At 42.0% G+C, this 14,037-nt stretch overlaps 1 protein-coding gene and 1 long non-coding RNA gene across 3 annotated transcripts in view; both read right to left on the bottom strand.

Moving 5' to 3' along the window:
• SLC5A12 (solute carrier family 5 member 12) overlaps positions 1-4,931 on the bottom strand; it is a 32,033-nt gene extending 27,102 nt beyond the window's left edge. For both annotated transcript variants that reach the window (XM_020790431.3, XM_072985869.2), the window contains exon 1: positions 3,051-4,931. In XM_020790431.3, coding sequence (XP_020646090.3) covers positions 3,051-3,407 — 357 coding nt within the window. In that variant the 5' untranslated portion in view covers positions 3,408-4,931. The remainder of the gene's footprint in view (positions 1-3,050) is intronic.
• The window catches only part of LOC144585842 (uncharacterized), a 757,174-nt gene that overhangs the window by 705,969 nt on the left and 37,168 nt on the right, over positions 1-14,037 (bottom strand). The gene's annotated exons all lie outside the window — the stretch shown is intronic.

Below are 14,037 nucleotides of genomic sequence, written 5' to 3'. Positions count from 1 at the left end.
CTGTATAGGTCTTCAGTATACTGCTTCCACCTTCTCTTTATTTTCTCCTTGTCAGATAATATGCTTCCATGTTGGTATCCAGAATTCTTAGTCTAGGCTTAAATTTCCCTGTGATTTCTTGTATCTTTTATATTGAATGTCTGATTATTCTACATTGCTTCGGTATCTCTGTGAATGGTTTGATCATTAATAAATCAGTGAACTAAAAGCTCTTCTAAATTCACAAGTTTTCCTCTTCATGCATACATTATTACTAAAATGGTAGCCGTGTAATTGTGATATGAAAGAAATTGTTCCTGCCTGCTTGAGTCTATCTGTGGCTCCCTGAATCTAGCTTTTCAGCAGCTTCTGAAAATAAAGCAGAAAGAGGTTACTTGTTCTTGGCAGCTTGATCAGTAGTAACTTTCTCCTTTCTCTGGTTTTGCCATCTATATCTTTGCTTTACCTAACAAGACTGTTCTAGAAGGTATTGTATAGAATATGGATTTTCTTTTTGAACTAAATGTGGTGATTCTGTAGGTATTCAGATTCAAACATCAAAAATATTGAAGATTACAGTATTCCACTGTGCTATCTCTTGTGATACTTTATAGTGCACAACTCATTTCTGAGTGTGAGATCTGAAAGTTCTAGTACCAGGCTTTCTGCCATGCTTTTCACTACAGTTGTCCCACTGGGAACTTCACCTGGATTACCCAATCCCTGGAAGATGGCCACGCTACCCTGTACAATGTTGCCAACTCCATCAGAATCTCCAGGAAAGATGGTGGAGGAGATAGCAAAAGGGACTTTCCCAGAAGGTCCAGAGGGCAGGGAACTTTCAAGGAAAGGTGAGATTCAGAGGAGAGAATTGGCATATGAAGGATCTAAAAGGGAGGAGGGAGGTTATAAAGGAAAATCAGTGAGGAGGACTGGGGGCATAGACTGAGAAAAAAGAGGACAGAGAGAATGAAGAAGAAAAAGGAGAGACCTGGGTGGACACACTGGAGTGGCTCCAAGCGACTCAAGGAAATGCAGTAAATGTCAAAATTCAGTTGGCCAAGGGATTCTATCACACAAAGGCAGCACCAGCAGCAAAATGTAGAATCAACCCCAGCGACCCCAGTCCTGCCCAGTTGAGATGTTGGAGGAGACAAAGACAATTTAATTGTCTTCAGTAGTTAGAGGCCAAGATATGACACAGAACTGCCTCCTTTTGTGGCAGAGAACAAAGAGAGGAGCAGTTCACAGCCACTAAGGACTCACTCAGAGAGGGTAAAGTACCATTTATGGTGGTTGTTGTGGGTTTTTCAGGCTCTTTGGCCGTATTCTGAAGGTTGTTCTTCCTGACGTTTCACCAGTCTCTGTGACCGGCATCTTCAGAGGACTGGAGTAGGAATTCTGTCCATACTATGTTGCTGTTTGTTGGATAGTTGAGTATTTATAGCTGTTGGAACAGCTTTTGTCCTTTTCAGGAGATAGGGTGATCAGCGTGTTTTTGTTTTGGATGTATTGTTGTGACAAGTGGGAGATATTATCTGTCACTGTGGTTGATGGGCATCTTTAGCAGGTCTTTTTTGTGCAACAAACAGCAACAGAGCATGGACTGAGTTCCTACTCCAGTCCTCTGAAGATGCCGGCCACAGAGACTGGTGAAACATCAGGAAGATCAACCTTCAGAACATGGCCAAAGAGCCCGAAAAACCCACAACAACCATCAGATCCCAGACGTGAAAGCCTTTGAGAATATATACCCTTTATGACCTTAAGGATTGCCCAAGAGTAGACTATCTGCAGGTTTGTATGATTGGAATGGTGTGTCGTTGCTTGGCTAATCTACTCACTAAATTTGAGTTGCAAAAGAATCCTTGACTCTAACCAGTATTTTGTCTGGATCAGTGGATCCCTTTGTTGCTCCCCTCCCCTTGGAGGACCTGGGGCACACACTCTGTGGTTAGTTTTTTTGGAGGTAGTCATCAGAGAGCCATCTCCTTTCACCTCATCAAACATTTCAGTTCTATTATATGAAGCTTGGTAAATGAACTCTTTTAATAGCTATGTATAGCGTTTGCTGGTTTCATCTGTAAGATAGATTGGCTTTTATTGCATGCCAGTTTTAGGTGAGTTCCATTATTAATGCAGGTTCATGGCAAAGTACTACTTGAACTTTGTAGAAAAAGCCATTGCCCCCAAAGAATTGGTCTCTTGTATCTTACATGCAGATCACTGGGGTTATGCACTTGGTTCTCAGTAATTATGTGATAGGGAAAGAGTATCTCAAGCAGTTGAAGAAAGAATGACTACCCACCCACCCCTAAATTGCAGAAATTCATTGCAAGATGCAGGAAATGCCGGGGAAACTATTATCCAGTAACCCTTTATTTCCTGAACATAAATATATTGTGTCCCAGTCAGAATGAGGAAGCACAGTGCTGCTTTGTTCCTGGTGGTCAACATTCTCTTCTGTGTCCATACCAGCTCTTTTCTCTCTACACTAATTATTTCTTTTTCTTTCTTTCTTTCTTTCTTTCTTTCTTTCTTTCTTTCTTTCTTTCTTTCTTTCTTTCTTTCTTTCTTTCTTTCTTTCTTTCTTTCTTTCTTTCTTTCTTTCTTTCTTTCTTTCTTTCTTTCTTTCTTTCTTTCTTTCTTTCTCTTTCTTAGCAGAACTTGTAATTTTGTACAAAAATACCAGAGTTTGCTTCTCACAAACACATTAACTAATGCTAAAGTTAATGCTAATTAACTAAAGTTTTTCTGCAAGTATAAAAAATGGGGAGAAAAGAAACTGAGGGAGAAGGGGAGTCCCTAATGGTCACTGTAAGTTAAAATTAATTTTCCTCAGAACTAAAAGGGTCACTTAATGCATCTATTCATTGTCTTTACTACTTTTAACATGCTTTCGTACTTAAATTTAAACAATGTAATCACATCCTCCATTCTTAACTTGCCCTTCCCTCCAAAATGCCTGGTAGTCACACTGCCAGCTAGCCTTCAGATGCTCAAGTGCACTGTGGGTTCACTGTGAGAGGCCAAAATAAATATACACTCTTTTTTTTGTAAAGAAAGCTTACCTCGTAAGTGCTTGTGATCCCAGATCTGTAGAACACAGGGAGGAATAGTTCTGCAGTAAAAATGATGACAAATGTATATGCTATGGAGAAGAGGATAAAGGAAGCGCCATGGCGGTACACTTCGGCTGGAGTTCCCAGCACAGTTACTGCAGACATGAAGCTTGCAGTGAGGGACAGGGCAACTGGTCCACAAGTCATCTGTCTGCCTCCAACTAAGAAGTCTCCAGAAGTTGTTTTTTTCCTGTCTTTAATTGCAAAAAAGACTCCTATCCCAGAAGAAATGAGAAAGAGGGCTGCAAAGACAACATAGTCCCAGGCAACAAAATTTTTAACATCTGGAGGGACAAAGCTGCTCATGATGCTAATTTGGTTTCTTCCTTCCTCTGTCTAAAGAGTGGTTCTCCAAAGTAAGAAGAGAACTACATCTCCATAATTTAACAAACAGCAACAGCACACAAATACAGTCCAGGACTCGTTAAGAACTTCAGATTTAGCTCATTCTAGTGTCATGCTGCAAGTACTGTTTTACAGATACTAGCTGGCAATTTCCATTTGATTATTATCCACCTTGCCAAAGAAATATCCAAGGTCCCTGTTAGGTAAAGATGGAAAGCAGGAGAGATTCGAGAGTTCACACCCTTTTTATCTGACCGGGTTCTTGTTTAAGGTTAAACATTACTGTACCACGTTGACTCATTACAGTCAAGTAGGTCAGCATCTGGCATACTAAAGTTTGGAATACAGATGGGATATTTGTGATTGGTCTTTGATCAACTTTGTGAGATTTGAATGATTTTGCTGTCTCTAGCTCCCTGGGGGAAAATTTCCTAGGGGGGGGGCTCCTTGTGGGTGTCTAATTCAGATGTCCTAAACCCAAACTTCACTAAACATGCAGGGCTGCCAACATATCAAATGTCCAATATTATCACCAATTCCAAAAGACAATCTGTGTCACAGACCTTCTGTTCTGCTAAAGGACAGTCCAAGCTAATCTTTACTTCAGATATTAGACATGATATATTAGACACAAAACGCATGTAACCAGAGACCAATGGCAATTTTTGTAAGGGCAAACAGTAAGGAGAGAGGGATTTCACTTTCTTCCAGCCATAGAAGTAGTTCAATACATTTATCTGGAGACTGAATTTCAAAGAACAAAATAAATTTTGATTTATTTAATTTTTCCTCTTCTGTTCATTGTATGCCTTAGGTATATATTAATCACTGAGGGTGCAAAGTCCTTGAGATGCATGAAAAAGAAAGAAAAAACATACCAGTACAAGTGAAATTAGTTGACCAGGATTTAGTTTTTCTTCCAGTGTTAATATTCAATCTGTAAACTATGGTGAACAGCTAATACATCAACACGCCCATGTTCACACCATACCATTACATCACAGAGATCATCAGGTCAAACGGAAAATAGGATTTCACAGAAAATATTAACTTCACAAGCCACACAATGAGTTCTCACCTTAATCAATAAATGTCCTAGTAGTTCAATTAAACAAGTTGTCATGAATATCTCTGATGCCTTTAAATGCTGATCAGAACCCCATCAGTAATTGTGTAAAGTTTGTGTAACGTGCTGCCACTAACTCAAAATGGCACTGGGGTACATCTTAGTCATGTGCCTGGTCAGATCCATGACTGCATAGCCAAAATGCCCCCTGGAACCTCATCAGTTAATTGCAATTAGCCAGGGTAAGTTGCACACACCTTAGGTGAACACCAAGTGGATCCTAGCCATCCATTCAAAATTCTTAGCAGAAGGATGAAACATTGAGAGGGTGCTCACATTTTCAAAAAAGTGAATAATCCTATCTAGATGTTTCAGCTAGAAATTGTGGAGAGCTTGAGGGGTATAGGGAATGGGGCACACATGTAAATGCCATCCTGACCAGCCCATCCAGAAGTCAGGCAAAACTCTGCATGTTCACAGTGAAGGTTATAGCAGTGCTTGTGTGTTCAATTGAATATGCCTACAGCATTTTCATGATTGGGAGCACTGCCTTTCTGACACACTTTCTGACACTCATCTTGCTTACGAATGTGAAAAGCCTGCAGCTGAGCTCCAGAAGTCTTGAGCTGCGACTGGAAGCCATGGGAGACAATGTCTTTTCTGGCTCCTGATTGTTGCACTGTGTGTGGGGGATTTTTTGCTCCCTATATTGTTTAGGCTTCCATGTGTTTGCTATCAGCGTACAAAGACAAATTTTTAAAAATGTACACAATAATTGCATTCTTGTCACCATCTCATTTGCATTCATACAATTAGCAGTAATTAATTGCATGCAATTAACATCATGCCTACTTGGGCCCTCAGTTCAGCTGTGGTGGCAGCTATTCAGCTGTGTCTGGAAGAACCTTCAATTATTTCTAATGAATCTAAAGATGAAAAGAAATTAAAGGATTAAAAGGTCTTCTAGTAGTTTCTTGACTCTCAAACATAGAAATTTACTATGTTCATATATTGTATTTCCAAAATGTATTGCAAGAAATTGAATAGAACTATAAAATAATTTATATTATTCATTTACATATTTCATCTACCTGTTAGATGTGCCTAAAGCTTAGCCTGTTATAACTGTATGCTTGGAACAATATATATAAAAATGGTGCCATTTCTATAGCTTCCAGTAAGCTAACACTTATCAAGGGGAATTATTTCATACAGGTCTCAGCAAATGTTTCAATTAAAATGCATTGTTGTCAACAAGTTAATATGCAACCAATAGCTCAAGTCAATGTAAAGATAATATCTCTAGTGCAATAAGGAAGTCATTTTTTAAAAATACCTAGAACAAAATAATTCCATGATTTTTCACCAGAGTTCCCATCACTAGTTTGGTCCTCAGTTCAGCTGTGGAGGCAGCTATTTTGGATGAAACCAATGCCCTGGATCCATTCCAGTTGGGATTCAGGCCGCACCATGGCACAGAAACGGCATTGGTCGCACTGTTGGATGACCTGCTGATGGAGGCTGACAGGGGAAAACTGTCCCTGTTGGTCCTTCTCGATATCTCAGCCGCCTTTGATACCGTCAACCACGGTATCCTCCTGGGGAGGCTCTCCAAGTTGGGAATCGGTGGGTACTCACTTAGAGAGTACAGCTTGGGGAGAGTGTTTTGGCCCTGTAGAGTCTCAACTGTGGGGTTCCACAGGGCTCGATTATCTTCCCAATGCTGTTTAATATCTATATGAGGCTGCTGGGTGGGGTCATCAGGGAGTATGGGGCTTCCTGCCATCAATACACTGATGACACTCAGCTCTACGTCTCCTTTTCACCTACCTCAGTGGATGTCATTCTGTCCCTTCAGCACTGTCTGGAGGCTTACTGCAATGGATGCAGGAGAATCGGGACAAGATGGAGGTCCTGAGGGTGGACGGCCCCTCCATTGGTGGTTTGGGAAACTCCCTTTCTTTTGGGGGGGGGTGACTCTCACCACGAAGAGTGAGGTTCACAGCTTGGGAATCCATCTGGATCCGGCGCTCACCATGGAAACCCAAGTGGCATCAGTGGTCTGCTCCGCGTATTTCCATCTGTGGCAGATTGCCCAGCTGTGTCCCTATCTTGATGGTGGGGCCCTCACCACTCTGGTCCTTGTGCTTGCAATCTCGAGATTAGACCACTGTAATGTGTTCTACGTGAGGCTACCTTTGAGATTGATGCGGAAGCTTCAAATGGTGCAGAATGTGATGGCCAGACTTCTTAGTGGGACGAGAAAACATCAGCATATTTCTCCCACTCTGGCTGACTTGCTTTGGCTGCCCATTCATTTCCGCATTGATTTCAAAGTGTTAATGGTGACATATAAAGCCCTAAATGGTTTAAGACCTCAATTCCTAGCGGAACGCCTTCTCCCACCTAGATCTACTAACATCACTCAATCTAGCCAGGAAAGATGGCTGAGGGGCCTAACACCAAGGGAGGTCCAGAAAGAAAGAACAAGAAACCGGGCCTTCTCGGCAATGGTCCCTCGACTCTGGAACAGTTTTCCATCAGAGATCTGCCTGGCACCCTCACTGGGTGTCTTTAAGAGCCAACTTAAGACCTGGCTCTTTAGGCAGGCCTTCCCTCCTATCAATACTTGATTTTTACTTTTCTATTTTAATTTCTGTCTATACTTTTCCCATCTTGAAGGATACTAATATTACTGATTTAAATTGTTATTTTAATTGTTTTATGACATTTTTACTGTAAGCCACCCAGAGTAGATGTGGTCTAAATAGCTGGGAAATAAATAAATAAATAAATAAATAAATAAATAAATAAATAAATAAATAAATAAATAAATAAATAGTTCCAAGGGTCTCTAAGATTATTTGAAACTGAAGTCCCATTTGTTCATTATCTAACCCTGCACTGTCAATACAGAGAAGACTAAGCAGCCTTATCTCCATCCTTGTTGCTTTCTCCATATGTGCATTGAGAAATCTGAAGAGGAAAGTTTCTGTTCACAGATAGACTCTACAGGAGAGCAAGAATGCTTGAAAATCTAGCATCTAAGGGTTTGTCTGTATAGGGAAATTGTATCAGATTGGGTTGGGATAACATGCATCACTTCCTGCAATAAGGATCTTTCATTTATTCTGGAAACCAAATTTTTTGTTCATACACTGCAAATTTGGAGTGAGATCGATGATCACATGAATGATTACTGCAAACTAAAATGGAGCACTCCTCTCTCATACACAAAAAGGCAGCACAGCCAGTGAACCAAAAAGGTACAAAGGCAGATGAATGTAGACTGGAAAAGGGCAATCTGGTTCAAGATGTGCTGTGCACCACATGATCTCTTAAAATTAGATTGAGATTCACTGTGCTGTCAATGAACCAAAATTGGGGATAAAATGCACCCACACCCTTACTCACACGTAGAGGTTCTTCTCTTCAGACCAATGCTTGTGTGCAGAAAGCAGTGAGAAAGGGGGAGGGGCTAGCCAGTCCTCTATATTCATATTCATGATATGATACCAGGTAATAACTTATGGCAGAAAGTGAGGAGGAATTAAAGAACCTCTTAATGAGGGTGAAAGAGGAGAGTGCCAAAAATGGTCCGAAGCTCAACATCAAAAAAAAAACTAAGATCATGGCCACAGGTCCCATCACCTCCTGGCAAATAGAAGGGGAAGATATGGAGGCAGTGACAGATTTTACTTTCTTGGGCTCCATGATCACTGCAGATGGTGACAGCAGCCAAGAAATTAAAAGACGCCTGCTTCTTGGGAGGAAAGCGATGACAAACCTCGACATCATCTTTAAAAGCAGAGACATCACCTTGCCAACAAAGGTCCACATAGTCAAAGCTATGGTTTTTCCAGTAGTGTTGTATGGAAGTGAGAGCTGGACCATAAAGAAGGCTGGCCGCTGAAGAATTGATGCTTTTGAATTGTGGTGCTGGAGGAGACTCTTGAAATGGTTGTGGGTTTTTCAGGCTCTTTGGCCATGTTCTGAAGGTTGTTCTTCCTAACGTTTCACCAGTCTCTGTGGCTGGCATCTTCAGACTCTTGAAAGTCCCCTGACTGCAAAGAGAAGAAACCTATCCATTTTGAAAGAAATCAACCCTGAGTGCTCACTGGAAGGACAGGTCCTGAAGCTGAGACTTCAATACTTTGGCCATCTCATGAGAAGACTCCCTGGAAAAGACCCTGATGTTGGGAAAATGTGAAGGCAAGAGGAGAAGGGGACGACAGAGGACGAGATGGTTGGACAGTGTCATCAAAGCTACCAACATGAATTTGACCCAACTCCGGGAGGCAGTGAAAGGCAGGAGGGCCTGGCGTGCGCTGGTCTATGGGGTCATGAAGAGTTGGACACGACTTAATGACTAAACAGCAACAATGATTGAATAGGGCTTTATTTAATATGCCCCATGAAAAGATCAATAATGACTGGTAAGTGTTCCTGAAAGGAAAGTTGCACATCACTGAAAACCATAGGTTGGCTTTCCATGAGCCCTGATACCGAGGACACTGACTGAACTGCATGAACTGTGTGCAGTCCCAATCTACCACACCAGAATTTTCTGCACTTTCTGCAGTTCCCAGCAGTTCCTTAGCAAATAGCTCTAAAATGCAAAATATGGTTCAGGAAGGTTAGATATAGTGATCAGAATAATATTTACTGTCCTGTTCATATGGCAGCTTCAAATGGTGACAACCATTTGTTTTCCCTTGTAATCGTGATTTATATACTTATTGACTATTGACTGACTGACTGACTGACTGACTGACTGACTGACTGACTGACTGACTGACTGACTGACTGACTTACTTACTTACTTACTTACTTACTTACTGAAACAAAGACAAGCAGAACAAAGACTCAAGTTGACTCTACCAAAGAGACCCATTGAAGAAGATACTCAAAATGCACTGGCCAGAATCCAATTGATTATTTACCTTGGTGTAGGTGCAATGGCTTAAACTGTAGTGGAGAATGGCCATGTATTAACAATTTGTCATTGCACTCCAGTTAAGTGACTTGGCATGCAAAAAAGAATTCTCTGCTGCAATTTAAGCTGTTGCCTGAATTCCTTCATAAATAACCAACAGGATTCTGGCATTTTGCTTCAGTGAATGTAGTTCTGTATCTCTGGGAGTGCTTTTCCCTTTCAGCTCTTTTATTGGGATGGCTCCATAAATGGTGGAGCCTCCTTACCAAAAGCTGATGATTAGAAAGCAACTGCTTTGATCATTTTTGAGATGATACTGTAAGACCTTCATTAGCCTTTGATCTGGGAATTATAATTTTCTGTTCACATGCTGTATGCATATGTTTATTACCTTGAGTTATTTTTAAATTTTATCCTTTCCTTTCTTGAATGTAAATCCCTTCACCTTAGGGAAAAAGAATACAGAAGTATTCTAATAAATGAGGAAATCAGCTCAAGCACATATAAAAAAGGAAATTGAATGGCACAGACATAGACATTTTGTCCACATATGCACAGATTGTTCACACCTTGCTACTTCCTGTGGCATTTTTCATTGTCATATGCATATTTACTGCATAGCTTTATCAATTCACAGTGTATGCAAGTTGTCGCATATATAGCACTGCCCAAAGCCTAATTTGGCTACAACACTGTAATGAAAAATAGAAGAATTTGTATATCTTATTATAAAAGCATGAAAGCAAAATGAGCTAAGATAATTAGCATAGCTCCAGATAAAAGGCTTCAATTTTGAAATCTGTGTTCCTGAAGGCTGTTGTACTTCAGACTCTGCTTTTACATGCCATGAGTTGGTGATGAATAGTCAAGAGTGATGAAAGTGCAGCCCAGCAGGTGTACTTTATGTGAAGTATTCAGGGTTTAGAAACCTAATCATTTAACCAAACTAGACAAATGATAGTTGCAAACACTTCATAAACATACGCTACCTTCTCATTTAGTATCATTATATGTGGCAAATCATGTGATATGCAGCTTTGTCTAATATACATTTGATTTAACAACACACACACACACACACACACATCAGCAACCTGCTTTGCCAGCAGTACTGCAATTTCAAAAATTAAATAGAGAATTGTGAATTGTACTGTCTGGTTTATAAATAAGATTCTCTCCATGTGATCGTCTCTCGTAGGCACAAGCAAAATTCTTTTTTTTTCCACCCAAAAAGCCATGGGGGGAATACTTGCCAAAAAACCCCATCCCTCTCAGAAGTACCTATCACTGGTCCCCATAACATGTGCACACTTTGCAGACCGGATTATGTCTCACTGGTTTCAACAAGATGAGTTATAGAGTCTGTGTGCCTAAAATTTAGTAGTGTGGAGCAACCACTAATTCTGCCTATTGAAACTGCTAAAGACAAGATACTTCTCCCCATTGGTTTCAGTGGACAGAGGATGTAGGACACAAAACAGTTTGTGAGCAAGATATCTATCATTTTACATTTCTTGATTTGTAAAGAAGAAAGAACGGGCAGGGAGGGTTGAGATGGGATGGCAAGCAAGCCCGAGAGGTCAGAAGCATTTGGGGCCTGAAGGTCTTGAGCTTTTGATCTTCCTAGTTTCCAAATGCTTGGCCCACTGTGGTCATGGGGTCTGTGCATCCAGATTCACTGTATTATACGAACATTATATCTCCATGTGGCCAGCTCATATGCAGACTCCTCATTCATGTCACTGGGTGAGCAGGATGGGCCAAGGTCTGTAGCCCTCTGAGACCAGAAGCAAGACATCATGCCCTTGTCATTCTTGGGAGTGGGGACAAAAGCATTTCCCCTGCATGTCCTCTTTCTTCGAGGGCAGCACAAGAAGGCACAGGTTCCTTCACATCCCCCTTCCCCTAGTGATAAATGTGTGGATGCTGGGCACAGACGCAAATGGAGGAGGAGAGGGCAAATACAGTACTCCCCAACACATCTTTCCCAAGAAGGAGGTGCAGTGACTCCACTGAAAGAGGAAGGAGACACCTCAGGAGTGCAAAACCATCCAGGCAGGAAGATGCCTTTAGGTGACCCTAATTTGCAGACCACATGTAGTTTCGCCTTCCAGAAGCATCTGCTGCTATGACAGAAACTGGACAGCTACAGATATATTTCCCACATAAAGAGAGGCGTGATCATGAATGATTCCTGAGCTCAGACCTCTGCACTTCTGGGACACTTGTGAAGGATACCTCATGCAAGAAACAAGCCCTATTTAGATTCTACTTGGCTCAAATTAGACAAGATATTCAATATGTCATTAGGGGGGAAAAAGCTGAGAGAAAAAGCCTATTTATTCTGAAAGAAGCTTTCTATGGATGGGTTTAAACAAGCATTGAAGACTTGACTCTTCCGTCAGGATTTCCCAGAGCATTAAGATCTCAGCCTCCCTTTTACCATCCTTTTTGTCATCCTCTCCATCACCCTTTTTACCATCTTTATTGTTGTCTGTTTAATTTACCCTATTTGACTTGTATAAGTTTATTTATTTATATCGTGTTTTAATACTGTTGTTTATACTGTTGTATAATACTGTTGTTTGCTGTCCAGAGTGACCTGGTTGCCAGATGGTGCAGAGTACAAATTCATTCAGTCATTCAGTCATTCAGTCATTCAGTCATTCTATCCATCCATCCATCCATCCATCCATCCATCCATCCATCCATCCATCCATCCATCCATCCATCCATCCATCCATCCATCCATCCATCATGTGTATTTGACAAATTAGCCTGTTTTGGTTTACAGTTGGTCATTTGGAAGACAGCACATCTTCATTTACATGTTCGATGTCTCAGGCACTAGCACTGAAGGATATGTGTGGCAAGAGGGCACATTTAGCCAAGATCCTTTTAGAGTGAACAAACAGACTTTTCCTGTTAAAGCAGCTCTCCTTGTAATGACACTTTAAATTTATTGTCTAGTTTGACCCCAGAAAGGCACAGTGAGGCTTGGTGCAGTGGTTAAACTGCAGTGCTGTAGTCAAGCCTTTGCTCAGAAGTTCTCAATGGGTTCAAGTAGCCAGCTCAAGGCTGATTCAGTCTTCCATGCATCCAAGGTTGGCAAAATGAGTGAGTACTCCAATCATTACGTTGTTTGCATAATTGTGTTTAAAATGCCCCAGAGAGTGCTATAGTGCTATGGGAGTCAAAGTAACAACAACAGTGCATGACCTGGCTACCTCTTTACATTAAAGGTGGTGAAACAAGTTTTAAAATACCTGCTCAAACTTTGCTATGGCCACCAGAGGATTTTATACTCCTCAGATGAACAAACGTGCATTTTCAAGCTACCTGACACTGAGGAGCTAGTGATATTTCCTGGTGTGCTCTACAAATATTCTTTTTTTTTTTTTGTCAGCAAAGAGGGGGAGAAAGGATGCATAATTCTCCATAGCTGTCAAAGCTACACTTTCCTAAGACAAGATACATCTACAAAGGATTCTCTCTTGTTATGTCAACAGCATATTTCTCCCTGCAGTTCCAGGCCGTGCCATGGTACAGAGACGGCATTGGTCGCCCTATACAATGACTTGTTGAGGGAGGCCGACAGTGGTAAAATTTCTTTGTTGGTCCTCCTCGACATCTCAGCGGCCTTCGATACCGTCGACCACAGTATCCTCCTGGGGAGGCTCTCTGAGTTGGGTATCGGTGGCTTAGCTCTGGCCTGGTTCCGTTCCTTCTTGGAGGACTGCCCCCAGAGAGTGTAGCTTGGGGAGAGTATTTCGGCCCTGTGGAGTCTCAATTGTGGGGTTCCACAGGGGTCGATCATCTCCCCAATGCTGTTTAACATCTATATGAGGCCGCTGGGTGGGGTCATCAGGGGATGTGGAGCATCGTGTCATCAATATGCCAATGACACCCAGCTCTATATTTCCTTTTCACCAACTGCAGGTGATGCTGTCTTGTCCCTCCAGCACTGCCTGGGGGCCGTACAGCAGTGGATGCAGGAGAACGGGCTGAGGTTGAACCCAGACAAGACGGAAGTTCTGAGGGTGAGTGGCCCTGTGGATGGTGGCTTGGGAAACTACCTCATGTTTGGGGGGGTGGCCCTGGCCGCAAAGAGTGGGGTCCGCAGCCAGGGGGTACACCTGGACCCGATGCTCACCATGGAAACACAGGTGGCATCGGTAGTCCGCACCGCCTTTTTCCACCTTTGGCAGATTGCCCGGCTGCAACCTTATCTAGACACGGAGGCACTCACTACCTTAGTACATGCACTCGTAATTTCTAGATTAGACTACTGTAACGCGCTCTACGTGGGGCTTCCTTTGAAGCTGATGCGGAAACTTCAAGTGGTGCAGAGTGCGGCGGCCAGACTCCTTACTGGAGTGAGAAAATACCAGCATATCTCTCCTACTCTGGCCATGCTGCACTGGCTGCCCATCCGTTTCCGCATTGACTTCAAAGTGTTAATGCTTACATATACAGTAAGGCCCTAAACGGTTTAGGACCTCGATACTTGGCGGAACGCTTACTCCCAACTAGTTCTACCTGTGTCACCCGTACGAGCCAAGAGGTGAGGCTGAGGAGCCTGACGCCAA

This window comes from Pogona vitticeps, chromosome 1, assembly GCF_051106095.1.
Source record: "Pogona vitticeps strain Pit_001003342236 chromosome 1, PviZW2.1, whole genome shotgun sequence".
Classification (NCBI taxonomy): Eukaryota; Metazoa; Chordata; class Lepidosauria; order Squamata; family Agamidae; genus Pogona; species Pogona vitticeps.
The sequence above is the reverse complement of the archived record's forward strand: the minus strand, read 5'-3'. Positions and strand labels throughout refer to the sequence as shown.